This window comes from Macaca nemestrina, chromosome 3 (genome assembly GCF_043159975.1).
Source record: "Macaca nemestrina isolate mMacNem1 chromosome 3, mMacNem.hap1, whole genome shotgun sequence".
Taxonomy (NCBI): domain Eukaryota; kingdom Metazoa; phylum Chordata; class Mammalia; order Primates; family Cercopithecidae; genus Macaca; species Macaca nemestrina.
Genome location: NC_092127.1, coordinates 83,096,754 through 83,114,805, shown reverse-complemented (window position 1 = coordinate 83,114,805; position 18,052 = coordinate 83,096,754). Strand labels below are relative to the sequence as shown.

The 18,052-nt window shown below is 39.8% G+C and overlaps 1 protein-coding gene across 5 annotated transcripts in view; it reads left to right on the top strand.

Annotated features, from left to right (window-relative positions):
- The first annotated feature begins 1,640 nt into the window (after window positions 1–1,640).
- LOC105486303 (nephronectin) overlaps window positions 1,641–18,052 on the top strand; it is a 76,347-nt gene continuing 59,935 nt past the window's right edge. For 2 of the 5 annotated variants that reach the window (XR_011621119.1, XM_011749135.2), the window contains exons 1-2: window positions 1,641–1,901; window positions 4,101–4,201. Coding sequence is in view for 4 of the 5 variants with exons in the window: in XM_011749135.2 (XP_011747437.2) it covers window positions 1,831–1,901; window positions 4,101–4,201 (172 nt within the window). In the remaining variant the exon portion in view is untranslated. The remainder of the gene's footprint in view (window positions 1,902–4,100; window positions 4,202–18,052) is intronic. The other 3 variants (XM_011749136.2, XM_011749137.2, XM_011749139.3) reach the window with 3 other exon arrangements.

The window sequence follows — 18,052 nt, the reverse complement described above, 5'->3', positions numbered from 1 at the left end:
TCATTTAAGTTGAAACCATTATTTTTCCTTTCCTTGAAGAAAATTCCTGTTTTTACACACACTGAATGATCGGGATAGTGAGATCACCCGCCACAGAACTTTCCATTAAAAATCTGAAGTTGTAGAAACCTCAAAAAGAAAATGAAGATGGGGGGAAAACGTTTGTAATGTAGCAAATGAATGGAACAAACATTTATGAGTACCTACTATGTGCCAGACAGAGTTCTAGATACCCGCCTTTGTACAGCTTGCATTCTAGCAGAAAGAAAACATACCAACAAAAATTATGCAAGTTATATAGTAATACAAAAGATGAGTGGTATGGAGAAAAGACAAAGTAGGGCAGGCCAAGAAGCATCAGAAGGAGGGCAAGTTAGAGGTTTAAATAGGATGGTCATGACTGGCCTCCTCAAAGAGGTGTGACATTTGAGCAAAGACTAAAGGAAGTGAGGTTGTATGCCATGTAGATATTTGCAGAGGGCAAGTTGCAGTTTTAAATAGGATGGTCATGATTGGCCTCCTCGAAGAGGTGACATTTGAGCAAAGACTGAAGGAAGTGAGGGTGTGAGCCATGTAGGTATTTGGGTCCAGACAGAAAACAGCCAGTCACTGGCCCCAAGGCAGGGGCATGCCTGGAACGTGCAAGAAAGGCAAGGAGGCCATGGACTAGAGGAAGAGAAATTAGGACATTGAGAGGTATGGGAGATGACAGATGATCACTGCACAAGGCTGTCACTTGAGGTAAGGTTGGGAAGAGGGGTAACTTGACTGGACTCATGTACATCTTAGGATAATCTTGTTTTCATTTGAACACAGTCCTTTATTTAGCACAATACTTTTTACTCTGCAACAACTGAACAATGATTACTTAAAATGGTTTCTAAGTGATCCCCTCAAGATCAGGCAGCACAACACTACTAGACAGTAGCAGCCCTTCCTCTCTGGCGGGCACTGGTCCCTAGAGGGGCAGTCCTATCCTAATGTGCTCGGGAGTTGAGCTGGTAGAGATAGAAACAGTCTGCTCATTTCTTCTTCAAAACCCGACTGGAGAGACAAATATTTCTTTTGGTTAGTTAAAAAATAAAAAATATGCCTTTGCCAACTCTGTGGGAAAAGCAAACTCCCAGAGTTTGCCTTTGCTAATTTGTCCAAGTCGTGCTGTGGTTTCAGTAAATGCAGACACTGTTCAGCTCCAGCCCCATGAACCTCTCTGCTCTAGGTCTTCTCCGCCCTCCGGTGAAAGCTACTGCTCGCCCCTGCAGTCACCACCTGTTCGGGCGGAACCTGCGGAGCTTGCACCTACGCCTCGGGCTCCTTTCCTCCTCGACTCCTTCTTTCCCGCTGGGCACCCTGCTTTCCCTCTCCCAGAGAGGGTTTGCAACTTTTCTCCCAGGCTAGGGCTCGCTCTGCTTGGCTAACCCCCAAGAGCCACTGCCTTCCCGCAGCGCCCCTGCCCCGGAGTTGCCTGCCCCGCTGGGCCCCCGGGGAGGAGCCGAGCGCGCTCACCCTTCGCCCCGGGCTTGGGGGGCGGCGAGTCGGGCGCACGCGCACCCCCTGCCCGCCCCTGGCGCCCCTCCCTGCGGGCGACGCAGCTCCCCCTGCAGCGCCTCCCCTAGCTAGGAGGGAACCGGAGGGGGCTCCCAGCGCCGCTCAGCAGACCTGCTTCGGCCGCACGCCTAGCCGCTGCCCTCCGGGAGTGGCAGCAGTAGCCCGGGCGGCGTGGGCTGGGGGTTCCCCGAGACTCTCAGAGGGTCGCCTCCCATCGGCGCCCACCACCCCAACCTGTTCCTCGCGCGCCACTGCGCCGCGCCCCAGGACCCCCTGCCCAACATGGATTTTCTCCTGGCGCTGGTGCTGGTGTCCTCGCTCTACCTGCAGGCGGCCGCCGAGTTCGACGGGAGGTGAGCTGGGCCCCGATGATCCCTCTCCTCCTTCCCGCGCTAGTTTCACACTCACTGTCTTGGGTCACTTTTCCCCGCGGAGTTACGCGGACAGAGAGGCGTCTCCCCATCCAGAAGTTGGGCCATCGCACAGCGTGGCGCGAGGAGAGCGGTCCAGCGGCTCCAAGTGCCCGCCCGACGCGGGGCGGGCGCGCCCCTGCGAGTCTGGGACCCCAGCCGCGGCCCCCCGAGGGCGACTCGCCCTGGCTCGGGAATTAGGAATGGGGGAGAGGAGCGGCTAGAGCCCGGGATCTCAGCTCGGAGGGCGCGATTGAACCACCTACGCCGAGGTGACGCGCGGAACATCCCTTACCCGGGAAACTCCCGCGCCTGAACTAGACGGCTCTTCAGTGAGGAAGCTTCCAGGCGCCCGGGGGGAGGTCCGGGCTCGGCTCGGGGCTCTCGGGGCCGCTCACACAGAGGGTGGGCGCGAGTCAGCGACTGGGCTACGGGGGAGATTTGTGGGCCTCCCCATTTGGTTTTCTTGAGGGAAGGAGGCTCAAAATGAGGACCGGAGGGTAGGCGCTCCGTGAGTGTGAGCATGAGTGTGTGGATGTGTGTGAGAGAGCGCCCACACTGCGCTGCTCCTCAGACCCGGGCGAGCCTGACGGCGGCGTGCCGTGACAGGTTCCAACAACCTCGGGCCGCGTCTCCGCTGTCACTCAGCCGGTCCTCCCGCGCTCCGGGGCCGCTCCAGTGTGTGAGAGACACTGGGTCTGTCGGGAGGGTGTGCTCGGTCCCCCTCATCTCCGCGCAATTACAGACCAGGCTCGCCCCGAGTGCAGATGGCTGCTGCGGGAAGAGGTTTTACTCTGGCGCACACCGCCGCCCGGTCGCCTTCCTTCAGCGACTCCTGCCCCCACCCCTCCGTGTAGGTCCCTGCCTAGTCCCAAAGAAAGATGCAGCACCTGTTTTACCTGCAATCTTGGAACGAATCAGTTCCACAATTGATTCGCTTTCTTGTACCCGGAGGCGAACGGAGGGGAACCAGTGGAGCGCCAAGAAAAAGCACAGCTGCTTGTTTACTACCTGGTCGGAGGAAATAGAAAGTTCGGGGTTATTTTGTACTTTGGAGCTGGGGGTAGAAAAGGCAGGTAAAAGAAAAGGGGAAATGAAAAGATAAAGAGACTTTAAGAAAATGTGAGAGCAGCCAGAGTCTAGACCTTTTCATTTTATTTTTAAAAGCAATTCTGTGCTCACATTTGGGTATGTTATGCATTTCTTGCACACATATTTGCAACAATAAACCCATCACAAGATATGCATATGATGTGAATGCATATAGCTTTTTGTAACTTTAAAAAGATGTCTAAAACAGCCAATTAAAATGTTGATACCCAGAGGAAAAAAGTCATTTAGGTGTGACTCTAAACAAGGAAACAATTTAGCAAATAATGTGTCAACGTGTAATCAGGTATCCTGAAATCTGTATCCTGAAATTACTTTCTTTAGGCATTATTTACATTAGAGAGGAAAATACTATGAATTGTTGTTCTAAGCAAGTTTCAAACCACAAGGACACTTGAGTTATCAGCTACACTTTAAACTCTCCTTAGTTTTATTTAGACTTTTTTTCTAGTACTTTTTTTGTTTTTTTTGTTTGTTTGTTTTTTGTTTCTGCCACAGTTATGTCTCAAAAAGAGCTCTGTTACACTTGATTTTTGAGAAACCTTCTTTCTGCTCCTCCCCCCATCCACCTTTTATATAAGGCAGAAATTTTTTTCTGCTTTGACATGTCTTATTTAATACTTTTCAGTTTATGGTGAATCAGTCAAACCTGGCTTTCCCCCCAGTAACAGGTGTGGGTCTCTGAGGACTCTGTTTTATTTCAAGCTTCAGAAACTATCCTGTGAGTGGCAGCCTTGAGAATTGTTGGTGTTAGCTGGTGCTATTTCTAGTTAAGAAAGCATCTTTCCCTCCCCTTTTTTCTCCTACCCTTGTGTGTTGGGGGATGGAGTATTTAACTGTCTGCAATTTGACATTAGATCATAGCAGAGCTATTTCTGTGAAGGTGTTTTAACCTTAAATTTCTGCAGGCGTAAAAGAGTTTGTAGAAAATTGTTGGGTGTGGTTGACATTTTTTCTAAAGTAATAATAAAGAGGAAATTACCTTTCTTCTCAAAAGTGTCCTTATTTATTTTGAATCTTTTTGTTTGGTAGGTGGCCCAGGCAAATAGTGTCGTCGATTGGCCTATGTCGTTATGGTGGGAGGATTGACTGCTGCTGGGGCTGGGCTCGCCAGTCCTGGGGACAGTGTCAGCGTGAGTATCAAGCCTGGAGACTTCAGTTCCCTGGGAGGTGGGGCTTTCCACCTTGTTCATGGCTTCACCCCACATATCAGAGGGCTCATTACTGAGCAAGGCTTGGCCTTGTAGGTCTGACTTGGGGATTTTCAGATAAAGTCCGGACTCCTTATTCTGCTTCTTTTCAACTTAAGCCACCTGTATTACGGCCCATTCACAGAGAGCCACCTTAAATGTTTATTTTAGCATTTTCCCTCAAAATCTGCAGCTCCTTCCTGTTTTCTCACCAGGTTTATTCCTTTTCTTTTTCTTTTTTTTTTTTTTTCCTCTCTCTCCGGGCTTGGAGATGGAGGTAAGATAATGAGTCTAGACCATATTTACACAAAATAAGCTCCGAACCTTAGAGTACTTATATAATCCTCACCATAGCTGTTGTGTAAAGTGGCCCATTTGTAAATCCTTTTTTGAAGTGGAGTTGTATTGACAGTGTTTTAAATGGACCACCCAGTAAAATGAAACAAAGCTTCTGAAACAACATTATTTGTAAGTTCTTTAAGTAACCAACCTCATGTAATAAGTACCAAAGCAGAAAAGTGATTTTCACCTTTTCTATGACCACAAATGGATATTTTAATGGTAAAGTTTAGAGCTATGTCAAAAGAGTTTGAGAAATTTAGGAAATTTGTCCCCAGCATTTTATTGTGATCTTAAAATTGTATCTCGCTCTTACTGCAAAAAAATAGTCTTCAAATGATTAAGTACATTTCCAGAGCACCCTTAGAGTGCTGGGGGCGGGGTGGGGGCACTTCTGGTAAGATAATGGGAACTAAGTTGGGTTCTACATTGGGATATATATTTTATTGCTAGTGAGGAAGGGGCTTAGAGGAAGAGAGAAGGGTAGTTACAAAGGCTAGAGCTGGCAATGGAGAAGCCTGCCTTGGAGAAGGGTTGCTAGTGTGAGGAGTCAGGCAAATTTAAGTTCAGGAAGATTAGGAGTTCCCTCTGCTATTTTAATTTTTGAGGATACTCGCAATGTCATGCTTAATTTTGTGAAAGAGGGACAGTGAGAGTCACATATTTACTCTAATTGCACATAAAGACCACAATCTCTGGTTGGGGATAGAAAGGTGAAGCAAATGAATATTTGCCTACCTGGTACGGAATTTGAGAACCCACAGACTCTAATAACCAAAATGTGAAGAAAGGACCCTTCTGTTGGCCCAACACACCCACACATAACCCTCCTGAATGAAAAATGAGTAGTTCTATACATGCAATCTCCAGCTGTGCAAATACTTCTGACACTGTAGAAGACTAAATTCCACCAGGCACCATTCTTCTTTTTGGATCATCTTCCCTTAAAACAATATTGAATAGACTAACCAGTGATTGCACAGCAGCTTTGCCTACTTCTTTCGTTTACTGGAAACTGGAGTTACCACCATCTCCCTTTAACAGAATGCAATTGACCCACCGTACAAAGGGTCTAGCCCAGCGGCTCACACATAGCAGGCAGGCAAACATTTGCTTCACCTTTTACGTTTATACTTCCAAAATCAAAGTAGTTTCAAGGTTCTCTGTGTTACAATGAAATAAAATTCCTTTCAATTAAAAAGGCACAAATGGTTCTTTACCATTAACATTGAAGTTGGCAAGGTTGTGAAAATTAGCTCAAAGGTGAATGTTTCCTTCTGTGTATTTTATTTTTCTAGCATCTTAGATGGCCCAAATGTCTCTTGTCAGTTCGGAGTTCTGCCTGTCTTTGTTTTGATATAAACAGGTAGAGGAATGTGGGCTGAGAAGTCAGCTCAAAGGGGCAGAACAAATCAAAAAGAGGCTGCTCGGAGGGAATGAAATATCTCTGAAAACTTGTGATTTTTTTTAAAGAAAGGCTTTATGAAATTAAAAGTTTTGTCACTATGTTTGTTCAAGAAAATGCCTTGCTATTGTATCACAATTCAATCTATTATGATTCCTTGTAAAGATTCCAAATAACTTCTAGAGAATTTAATGTGAAAAATGTTTTTGCCCTTTTGACCTTTAGATAATCATGTCGTTCTTTCCCATAAGGAAGGGATAGTCTCCCTTCCTCATCAGAGATGCTCTGGTTCTCTTCTTTTCTGAATGATTCACTTTGGAATTTTCCTTCAAAACAGCATAGCAAAACAAAAAGAAACTATTCCCATTACTGCATAGATCTTCCCAACTTATCCCACAGAAGCTGTGTTTGTAGGTAGGGAAAGGTGGTGGTACCCTCATTATATTATTTAGCAGATCTTATGCCTTAGTGCAGTGACCCTTTGGTGAGTGTTTATTCCATTTGGTTGAGCATTTGTGAGATGTTTAACTTAATTTTCTTGTGAGTCAAATACACATATCTGTACAAAACATGCTGCCCTTCATTTTTACTTGCTATCTTCCTATTTATGGACTTGTTTGGAGAAACCGACTAATGTTGCAGGATGCTAAAGCTGGTAAACCTCTCCTTCTGGCTCACTATGTCTAACCAGAGCCAGATATAGCTGGGAAACTTTACATTCTTCCCTCTAAGACTGAGGAAGGAAGGATCAGTGATGCTACTCAAATGGACATAGAAACTGTCCTGCTGCTTCCTGCCTGTACCACCCAACGTTCTATCCAAATATTCCTGCCTGCTGGGGAAAGCATGACCCGTTCCAGAAATAGGCAGGTTGTGTATTCATAGTTCTTTTGTAGGTCATACCCTTTTTTTTTTTTTTTTTTTGATTCTTTGTTTTATGTTCTTGACTCTTAAACAGATCTCTAGCATATTGAAAATTCAACATTTGATTTTCTCACTGTCATGGGCTTTGCTTTTATTGACTATTGATGTGGCTGTTTATTGTCAGGTGAAAAATTTTTAATATGTTCACACACCGATGATTGCATATTTACAGCACACAGCATCTTAAGTCACTCAGAGGTTTGTCACAAAATGTGTGTTTCTTGCTCTGTAATTTTTTTGTCATCTTGATGGCATGTTTTAATTATGTTATTTCTCTCCTTCTACCAAGTGGAGACCTCTGTAATAAAGATTTTTCAGGGTTGTATATTTCATCTTTAAAAGCTGTGTATGCTGTGGAAACAATTGTTAACCAAAAGCACTAGATAATTTAGGATAACTGAGTTCAATTCTGACTTTTGTACCTGAAGAGCTGTTTAACATTTCTCAGCTACAGTTTTCGTATTACACAAGCATGTTCCTAAGGTATGTTGAAGCTCTAAACTGCATCTGAAAACTTCCTTAATGTAGAAAAACTATACAGAGTGTAAATATTGTATTTTTGTATAGTTGTCCTTCTGTTTACTCGGAGGTTTGACTGTATATGTGGCTTATGACAATAGCATTTTTGTTGAAAGCATTTTATAGAAGTGTGAAGAAAAACTCAAAATACAACCAGTTCCAAGTTTTAACAAAACTATTCCATTTCTGAGTTCTTTGGTTGTCATTGAGCAACTTGTGGTTTCTGAAGGAAATGATGTGAATTAGGATGGTTTTATATCATTTATCCTTAAGAACAGGGAAAATTGAGATGTTTTCTTATGTTTCTACTGGAGATTTTGGAAAGATGTGAAACCTACACCTACAGCTTGACATTGCTTAGTTAGCTCTGAACCTCATTTCCTGCTGCCTCTTCCATGTAAAGTGAAAATTTTGGATTCTTATTGGCTTCAGATAAACTTACAGTTTAGTGAAACATAGGGACTGAGATACAGTAATTCATTCTGAAGCTATTTTGGAGTGGTCAAGTAATTTTAGTTGTATAACATATTACTGGCTAATGATTAGGGATATTGGAAATGATGAAAAATTATTGAATTATTTCTTTCTGCATTTCAAATGACATGGCTATTGATTTTGAGGAGAGAATTTTGATTTAGTAAATAAAATATTTAAATTTTCATTTCTTACTCCTATCTGGATTCAGATACTCAGTCTTATAAATGGAACATGATTTATTTTTGCTCCCTATACTGGTCATTAACTTCCTGTCCATAATCACAAAACTATATAGATTATATATTTCTTTGATTATTTGGATTTTGAATGCTTCTTTGATTATTTGGATTTTGAATACTCTCTTTAAAATAATCAAGAGAAAATTAGAGCTGTTAGAACATTAGAATTTGTTTTGAAGACCACACATAGTGTTCCCTCCACAGAGAGGTTATACTAGTAAATGCCTTTCTATTTGAGGTCAACAACTATGACAATTTCCATTGAACATGAATTAGTATTTAAAATGTAAAGCAATTTTTAGGCCGGGCGCGGTGGCTCACACCTGTAATCCCAGCACTTTGGGAGGCCGAGGCGGGTGGATCACAAGGTCAGGAGATCGAGATCATGCTGGCTTACACGGTGAAACCCCATCTCTACTAAAAATACAAAAAATTAGCTGGGCGTGGTGGCAGGCACCTGTAGTCCCAGCTACTGGGGAGGCTGAGGCAGGAGAATGGCGTGAACCTGGGAGGCAGAGCTTGCAGTGAGCCAAGATCGCACCACTGCACTCCAGCCTGGGCGACAGAGCAAGACTCCGTCTCAAAAAAAAAAAAAAAAAAAAAAAAAAAAAAAAAAAGGCAATAATTATACCTGTATGCACCCAAGAAGTAACAGGGGATCTCAAAAGGGGTGAGGATTGTACTGTTTATATCTATGTTGAAGATTGCTAGCAGAATTCTGGGGTCAGCCTAATGGAGCAAAGTACACTTCATTGTCCTTAGTGTATTAGTTTCCTCCTCTAATTTTGAGGTGAGAATGCAGAATCTGGTGTTTTTTTTTGTTGGTTTTTTTTTTTTGGGGGGGGGGTAGGAATAAAAGCAAGGCAATGGGTAATTTTATGATTACTTGCAACACTAAACTTGAATCCACAAATCCTTAGGAAGTGAAGATTTTGATTAAGAATATTTAACTGCTACTTTCCTTGAAAGGTTGTTTAAGAACATCATGTACCTTTGGGTAACTTCAAGTGGTCTTGGAATGCAGATTCCAAAGTAAGATCAGCGTTGAAGAGTCTTGACCTTTTCAAACAGGTAATTTGTTAGTATGTGTAGTCTTCAAAGTTAAGTTTCAAAGAAAGTGCTTTGCTCTTTTATTCTTTTCCCCAATTAGAACTGATCTTATGTATTACTATTAAGATCTACTAATTTCCTGAGATGCCTTCATAAGCTTAATCTGGCCAGGTCTTAACCTTTATGGATTAGAAGTTTTAGTACTTTTTAAGCTAGAAGGCCAGGCCAACTAAAGGGAAGCACTCTCCTCTCTGCCAGTTCAGCAACTAGATCTGTCCTCAAATACCTGCCACAGGGATATGCTGCTTGAAGTTGCCCACGCATATACACACTGGGACCAAGAAGGCACTTCTGGTGCCAGAAACAACACTGTGTTTGCTTTGTGGAAATTTTTGATAAGCTTTCAAAAATGTAGGTGGCTTCTCCCTCACCTCCTGTAACCAGTGTAACTTCCAGCATTTCTTTTTGTTGCTTTTTATCTATAGAATTCATGTTCTTTGCATTTTGAGTTAGTTGAATCCACTGCATGCTTTCCAGATGATAAGTGATGCTCAGTGATTCTATGCAGTGTCTTTCAGTGGCTAAGGGAAGATATTCATCACAGGGATGGGCCTTCATCATGGGGAAAATGGAAGGGCAAGGGAGAGGGATTCTGATGGCCTAACCCTCATTATTGCCTCCCACTGTGACATGCAGACACTCTTGCCCCTTTCCCATTGATTTTCTGCAGTGTTTTAAATTTTTCCACCACTCTTTGGAAAATATTAATTTATTTTGTAGGAGAAAATATATTCATTTCCTCAAATATCCCTCCTCAGAGCGACAAGCATGATCAGTTTTTGGTATACTTTTAAAAATATTTTACCTACTTATGGGTAAATTGCAATAGATCTCTCCCCTACCACCTACTTGTTTTGTGCAAATGAAAGCATACTATATACACTGCTTTGTATGCTGCTGCTTTTTCTTAACTACCTGTTGAAAGGTTTTCTTCATAGACCTCCTTACTTTTTTTTTTTTTTTTTTTGAGACAGGGTCTTGCTGTGTCTCCCAGGTTGGAGTGCAGTGGCACAATCTTGGCTCACTGGAGCCCTTACCTCCTGGGCTCAAGCCATCCTCCCACCTCAGCCTCCCAAGTAGCTGGGACCACAGGCATGAGCCACCACACCTGGATAATTTTTGTATTTTTTGTAGAGACTGAGTTTTGCCATGTTGCTCAGGCTGGTCTCAAGCTCTGAGCTCAACTGATCTGCCCACCTCAGCCTCCCAAAGTGCTGGGATTATAAGCCTGAGCCATCTTGCCCGGCTGCCTCCTTACTTTTTAATGGACTCAGCATTCTATTGTATGGGTATACTGTAATTTATTAGCAAGTCTCTTACTGATGAACATTTGTGTTGATTCTAATCTTTTGCTAACACAAGAAATTATAAAAAAAACTTTGAACATATGTTAAAAATGTTGTTTTGCGTGTTCTCGGTGTTTCTGCAGAATAAATTTTTATGTGTGGTCAAATGGCAGTTACATTTGTAATTTTTATCAATTGCCCAATGGCTTCTTACTCAGTAGAGAAGACAGTTTAAGGGGAAAGACTGAATGGCAATACTGACCCAAAGGCACCAACAATCCCATATCCAGAGTCTGATCTTTCCTTGATTTTAGTATTCTCTGATCCCTTTTCTTTCCCAAGAAATCCCTCTGACAACTCAGTGAATGTCCATCTGCTCCCATTTATCATCTGTTTCCTATCAGACCAGAGGCAATGGGCTGAAGATAGGAGAATGGAGTGAGACGTGTCCATTTGCCAGGGTCTTCCAATGGCTTCCTGCCTATGCTATACTTGTAAGAAAGATCCACACATTCCTTTAGGAATTATTTAATTCATTGATATTTTATTATCTTTGTAGTTTAGCCATAATTTTTTTTTTCTTTGAGGTGGGGTCTCACTCCATCGCCCAGGCTGGAGTGCAGTGGCAGGATCTCGGCTCACTGCAACCTGCACCTCCTGGGTTCAAGCAATTCTGCCTCACTCTCTCTCGAGTAGCTGGGATTACAGGTGTGCACCACCACACCTAGCTAATTTTTGTATTTTTAGTAGAGACAGGGTTTCATCATGTTGGTTCGGCTGGTCTTGAACTCCTGACTTCAGGTAATCCACCCACCTTGGCCTCCCAAAGTGCTGGGATTACAGGCGTGAGACACCAGGCCCAGCCGTTAGCCATAATGTTTATACCTATGTATGTAGTATAGGCTTTTTTTTTTCCTAGACCCATGACCTATTAAGGAGGAATATGTAGAATTCTGAGATCTGAATAGCATTTTGGGGACACCTTTTATGATAAAAATATTTTCAGAAAATATTAAGATATTTTTGTACCAAAATACTTTTTGTAGTGTCCTTAAAACCATAGGGGCATATATTTTCTATTAGTTATTCTGATCCTTATTCCAATTATATACTTAAATTGTCTCCTTTTAAAAAAGCAAGAAATGCATGGTTAGGTGAAAAATTAAAAGACACATACTAAGAGCAAGACGGCAGTGAAGGTAAGTATTTCTAACTTTGCTGTTTTCTTGACACCTAGTTCCACCTTCCAACAGGCTACCACTGTTTCCTATTGATCCTTGTAGAGATTTCTTAACATTTTCAAAATTTCCCTTTTTCATAAATGATGGCATGAAGTACAAACGATTCTGTATCTTGATTTTTTTTTTTCATGTAATGCTACATTTTGGAAAGCAGTCCTCATCAGTTATTTAAACCTGACTCATTCTTTTAAATGGCTATACAGTATGCCATTACGTGAATGAATGTACCGTAATTAACTTAAAAATACCCTAGTTATGTACCTTTGAGTGGTTTTCAATATTTTGTTTTTATATAACATGCTGCAATCAATATCTGCGTATATCATCGTCACTGTTGTGTACCTTTAGATATGGAGGACATATCTAAAGACATTTGATTTTTGTATTAGTATAATAATTGAAGAGCTTTCATTTTATTGTTACAAATTTTCTTATGTTAAATATGTGATGTAAAGGAGTGTAAATCATGGCTAATATTAGAGTAGAAACTTTCTGTTCAGTCACCTTCTATTTTTGGTTCCTTAGAAGATACCTTAAAAGATAAATTGATTTCTTTATTTCTATTTGTTTATGCCCTGTCTTGTTTGGGAAAGTATATAAAGTGGCTTCTAGGAATTCATACAATTAAAATAAGGAAATAGGGGCTACATGGAGGAAAATTGGAGTAAAATAGAAATATTAGGTGGAGGGTTTTTCAAATGCAGATATGTAAGCCATAGGATCCTATATACGTACTACAATTTGGTTATTAGCTTCTGGTAGCCAAAGGTAAAAGATGTTGTTGCTGATTTAATTTGTGTCATTTGTTAGGGAAAAAGCAAACCAGTTATCTGGCAGAAATTATGGTTTTCGTTCATGTAGTTCTGAAGGAAGACTTTCACGTGGCCCTTTGCAGAGTGGGAGTAAATGATGGAATGGAAGGGGCCACAGCAACATTCCTATCATGAAGCCAGTGGTGGTTTTTGAAAAGCTGTTTCATAGAATATCCGTCAGCATAAGATGAGGCCCTTACTCTAGAAGTATGGTTCACGGAAAGCTGTTCTATACATAGTTTAAGAAGCATTATGTACATAGCTTTGTGACAGCTCAGCTGGATTCAGCCCAGAACATCTAGCTGTGATGGGTGAAGTGTATAGGGTTTTGGATGGACAGCTCCAGAATAGACAAGATCATTTCAGGTTAGAATCACTAACAGTGTTCTGAAGTTCGCTGTGTTATTTAACAGATTAAAGGCCAGTTCATTTTTTTTTTCTTTTTTAAGTCTATATATTTTGAAGATCAGTAAACAACTGATGGAGTTGATATCCAGAGACATTGTGAATAGAGCATGGATAGGGCCCCGCCTAGGCTCCAGTATAAGGAGGATCTGCAAAGAAAGCAGTGGGAGATTTTTTAAAAACAATTTTGTATCCATTGGATAGCAATATATAAATTCATCACCATTTTGCTATATACTTATTCATTTCCATGCCAATTATGGCTTGGAATAAAGAGGAAAGGCATGAACATTGTTCCTAGGCATCATTTACCCTACTGATGCTGATACATGGATACGGGCCAGTGAGCCCAGGAACAACAGAATCCCTGACCAGTGCTTATTTCCCCAAAGTTCCTGATTGCTATAGGTGTTCCAGGGAATCGAAGTAACCTCAACTGTTTTCTTAATTCACCTGGATTTATAAGGGTTTATTTATATAAGTTGCTTAGACCTGAACAGACTCAAAGCAGAGTCTATAGGCAATACTCTGCATATCAACATCCCGTACCCAAACCTAAGTCATCTTTTCACTGGGTGTGCGGAAGGTCTGATTCTCATGTACTGTTGAAGCCCTAGGCAATAGAACCTGAAATCCTGATGCACATATACCCTAGGATAATTTCTCTCTCAAAAAATGCAAATAGTAATTTTTAAAAAGATGACTCAATGATATTCTGAGAGGGCAGCAATCCAGTAAGGTTCGCATCTCCTTGGGAGTAACAAAAAGGTCTTCAAACGCCTTTTCTGCAGAGACTAGTGTGAACCAAGAATCTGCCTGTCTGAATTGTCACCCTGTATCAACGTGGCGGCAAGGTGACAAAGTTAGCATTGCCAGGGCCAAGGTTTTCTGTCTTCACGGGAACAAACAAATGATCAGTCCTCAGAGATAGTAAAATGTAGCCAAGATAATTTGGCTTGAAAAAAATTCGAAGTGATATAAATCACCAACTACAGCCATTGAAGATACTAGTAGCATATTGACGGTACATCCCTGGGAACATGCCAGGGCAAATTGGGGTGCAAAATACACCAGTTATTTAAAAATTGGTATGTTATAAGGTAAATAATTCAATTAAGTAATATCAAATACAAATAAACTTTTTATTTTAATTCACTAAGACTTCTTTTTAAGTTTTCTGATTTTATTGCTACTGATACATAATTAAAGACACAATTATGGCCATAATAGAATTCCTAATAAAATTTCTAATAAAGCCAGAATGAAGGAGTATATTACAGGCCAGACATGATAAAGCATTATGATGTGTGGTAAAATAGTGACATCTATTTTTTCATTCTATATTATTTTACAGATTTTCTGAAGAATTTTAGTTTAAACTTAGCCTGCTGAAATACTGTTAAATCAACCTGTTATTCTTAACTCTGATGGGAGGAAAGAGATATGAATAATCAAAGTGATTTCTTAGCTTTAGAAGATAGTTGTTGTTTCGGAGAACAAACAGTTTTTTTCTGATTATATTTTATTAGAAGCCTTCATTTTCTGCCATACATTAGCTTTGGTAGTTACTAGATGCCAAGGGAGTGCAAATTTGAGAATAAGGATTTGGCATGGGTTATTTGCATGTTGAGAGTCAAGATTTAACTAAATTTTAAAACCAAACACTTCATTTGATCAATATCTTTTTAACCATTCTGTAGATTAATAATATAAATTCTCCAGAACTGACATTACTTTGCTGTAATATCATCAGATCACAAGGTTAGGGTTGCCTTTTGTAAATGTTATTCACTTACTCTGAAATGTTAGGAAATATGTCATCACAGTTTAAATTTGTGATAATATACACAGAAGGAAAACACAGCTAGGAATTTTGGATTTATGCTTACTTTGCCAAAAACCATGTTGATTTCTGAAAAGCTTTAGCCCTTTTTTTTTTTTTTTTTTTTTTTTTTTTTTTTTTTTTTTGAGGTGGTGTCTCCCTCTGTCACCCATGCTGGAGTGCAGTGGTGCAATCTCAGCTCACTGCAACCTCTGCCTCCTGGGTTCAAGCGATTCTCCTGCCTCAGCCTCCCGAGTAGCTGGGACTACAGGCACCTGCCACCACAGCTGACTAATTTTTTTGCATTTTTAGCAGAGACGGGGTTTTACCATGTTAGCCAGGATGGTCTCGATCTCCTGACATCGTGATCTGCCCGCCTCAGCCTCCCAAAGTGCTGGCATTACAGGCTTGAACCACCGTGCCTGGACTAGCTTTATTTTCATAAATCAAAGTTCTTAAATTCAGTTTCTAAGGAAAGCCCCTAAATGGTCAAAGGTTTGTGTTGCTGAATTTCAGAAACTCCATGGATGGGCTTTCCAAACATAAACTTCCCACCAAAATAGTGTTCCAAAGTGTTTAGTGCCTCTATTTTATTTTAGTGTTAAGATTTTTTAGGTACTTGGTAATTATCTGCAAAATATTTACATACCAACAAATAGCAAAGCCATTGATAATTAATAGAAAAACACAAATCACAGTTTATGTTTATTTATATTTTTTAGTGTATTTGGGTGTTTAGAGTTGATTTTACATTGTGTATACTAACTATGGTAACAGATTATTTCAAGTTTACATGATTATAGAAATATTTTATGATGTTTGACATAGATAGTGGTGGTTTCAGGGTCCCTTGTCTCTTGGTTGAGTTTTTACATCCCTGAAGAATTAAAAGATTGTGTCTTGGTGTCTATGTATGGCCAAGAATTAAGACATTCTGATGTACAGTTTTATTTCCTAACTAAGGCAGAAGTGATTTTTGAAACAATTACTTTTTGGGAGAAAAGAATAAAATTATGAAGAAATAATGTGTAGGTTTGCTAAATGTTGTGTTCTTAAATCTTGTGTTGAGGTGTGAAGAATTTTTTTATGTCTTTAATAGTTCTAAACTAGTGTACTGAAAGTTGGGATCATCCACATTGCTACTTAATTTGTTGTCCATAGGGTCTATTGTCTTGGATGTTGGTGTTATAAATGTACAGAGTTAGGTAGTTGTCTGTGAAGAGTTTGCAGGCTAATATCAATGTTTTTGACAATGAAAAATATAGCATGAAAATTAAGGTTGGGGTATAGAGACCTTTTTAGAGCTATTGCTTTTTCTAGGTGATGATTAAGGTTGGGAGGCAGAAGTACATTGTGTCAGGGAGGACCTTTCCCTTTTATGCATGCACCTGGCATTTATCACCTTTAACAAAGTGCATGTGTCATGCTGTGCTGCTTGCTTAAGGGGGTGTATGCCTCCAGTCTGAGTCATGTTGTAACTGTGTCTTAGCTTGTAGCATTTTATTATTTCTTTTCCAAAGTTTATACTTGGCCTAATATTTAGACATTTTATAATTCTTTACAGTAAATGAAACTATACATCAGAAGATGGGCATACCTTTGGATTTAAAAAAAAAAAAAAAAGGCTCAGTTCTTTAAGGTTTCTTATCCTGGATTTTCCTAACACTGTCCAAAGTTCAGGACTGGCTCCAAACCCATAAACCTGTGTTTAGCAAGCAAGAAACATAATCCCCAAATAGTTTAGTTTCTCTGGTTTATGAGTCACAATTTCATAAAATCATCAGAGTGCTTATTAATTTCAACCACATATAGTAAAGTGAAGAACCTTCAGATGAACTGAAGCAAGGGTTCTTAGGCAAGTTGCCAGAGAGAGTTCTAGAGTTCTAAGCTAGCTGAGTAGCTTTGTGGAAATGTTGCTTGTATTTGCTACTGTGGCCATTTTATGATAGCTATAGAGCAACAGATTATCAAGAGAAAATGAGACAGATTTTTCAATATTATGTGCTATGAATGAATCCTATTTTAGTGAATCTTTTAGTGGGGTTTATACTGCAAAAAAAATGTATGTAGGGCATTTATTTCTGGCAACTTTCATAAAAATTGTTGTGATGGTTGCGTATAAAAATTTCCTTATCCTTCAATAGAGAATAGATCCCAGAAACTTCCTAGAAGTAATCTATTCCAGATTTAACATTGCTTTGACATAAAATGCAGTTTTGTGTAGTTTTAAAATGCAAATTAAAAAATATAAGATATTGACTAAAATTTTATCTTGAAGTCAGTTATATATTGATACCATAAAACTTACTAAATCTAGATATTTCAAGACTAACTTATGGTAAGTAGGAAAAATATGACCCAACCTTAAGATACTACAAGGATAAAATAAACTATACAAAACTGTTTGGCTATTTGGTACTAATACAACTAGTTAGAACATAATGATGTTTGCTATTCTTTATTAAGTTGTTTTACCTTTGCTTACAATAAAGTATTTTTCCTTATAAATTTGATGATTCAAAATTGGCAATTAAATACAATTAAAGAAACGGTATCCTTTTATGTTTTTTCTTTCTCATATATAACCATAGTCATAACATGTGTGATCCAGAATGTAATTTGCTATTTACACTTTGATTTCAGCTGTTTGCTTAGATTGTACCTGATGTATTTTGTTATTCTATGTAAGGAATATGTCAACATCAAGATATGGTGAGTTCTTTTCAAATTAACACTAGAAACCTGACCAATATGAAAAAAAAAGTCTAGCAAGCAAATGTAATATGTCTTTAAAAATACATAGCAATCATTCTGGATCAATAGTTAAATTATTGCTTCAATTAAGTCAAATTAGACTTAGAATTTTTTTCTTCTTGTATTACCCAAAAGAAGGCCCCACTCACCTAATTTTAAATTATACAAATTATACAAATAAATATATAATTGTAAATTACAGTGGTTATTTAATCCTTTAAAGGCATTAATTAGAAGAGAAAAATAAAATTATCCCTTTTTTACCTCTAAAATCTCTAGGTTGATCAAACACTGACCATTATTAGTACCATTTCAAGTTTCTTCTCTTTACTTTCATCAAACTGGGTTATTTATGTATGTTCAAATGAAATGGCTGTGCTTTCATGGTAATTCTTGTTGCTATTGACAACCAAAGCAGCCATGCAAGAAGAAAATGCTGTGGAAGGGAAGAAAAAAATTTA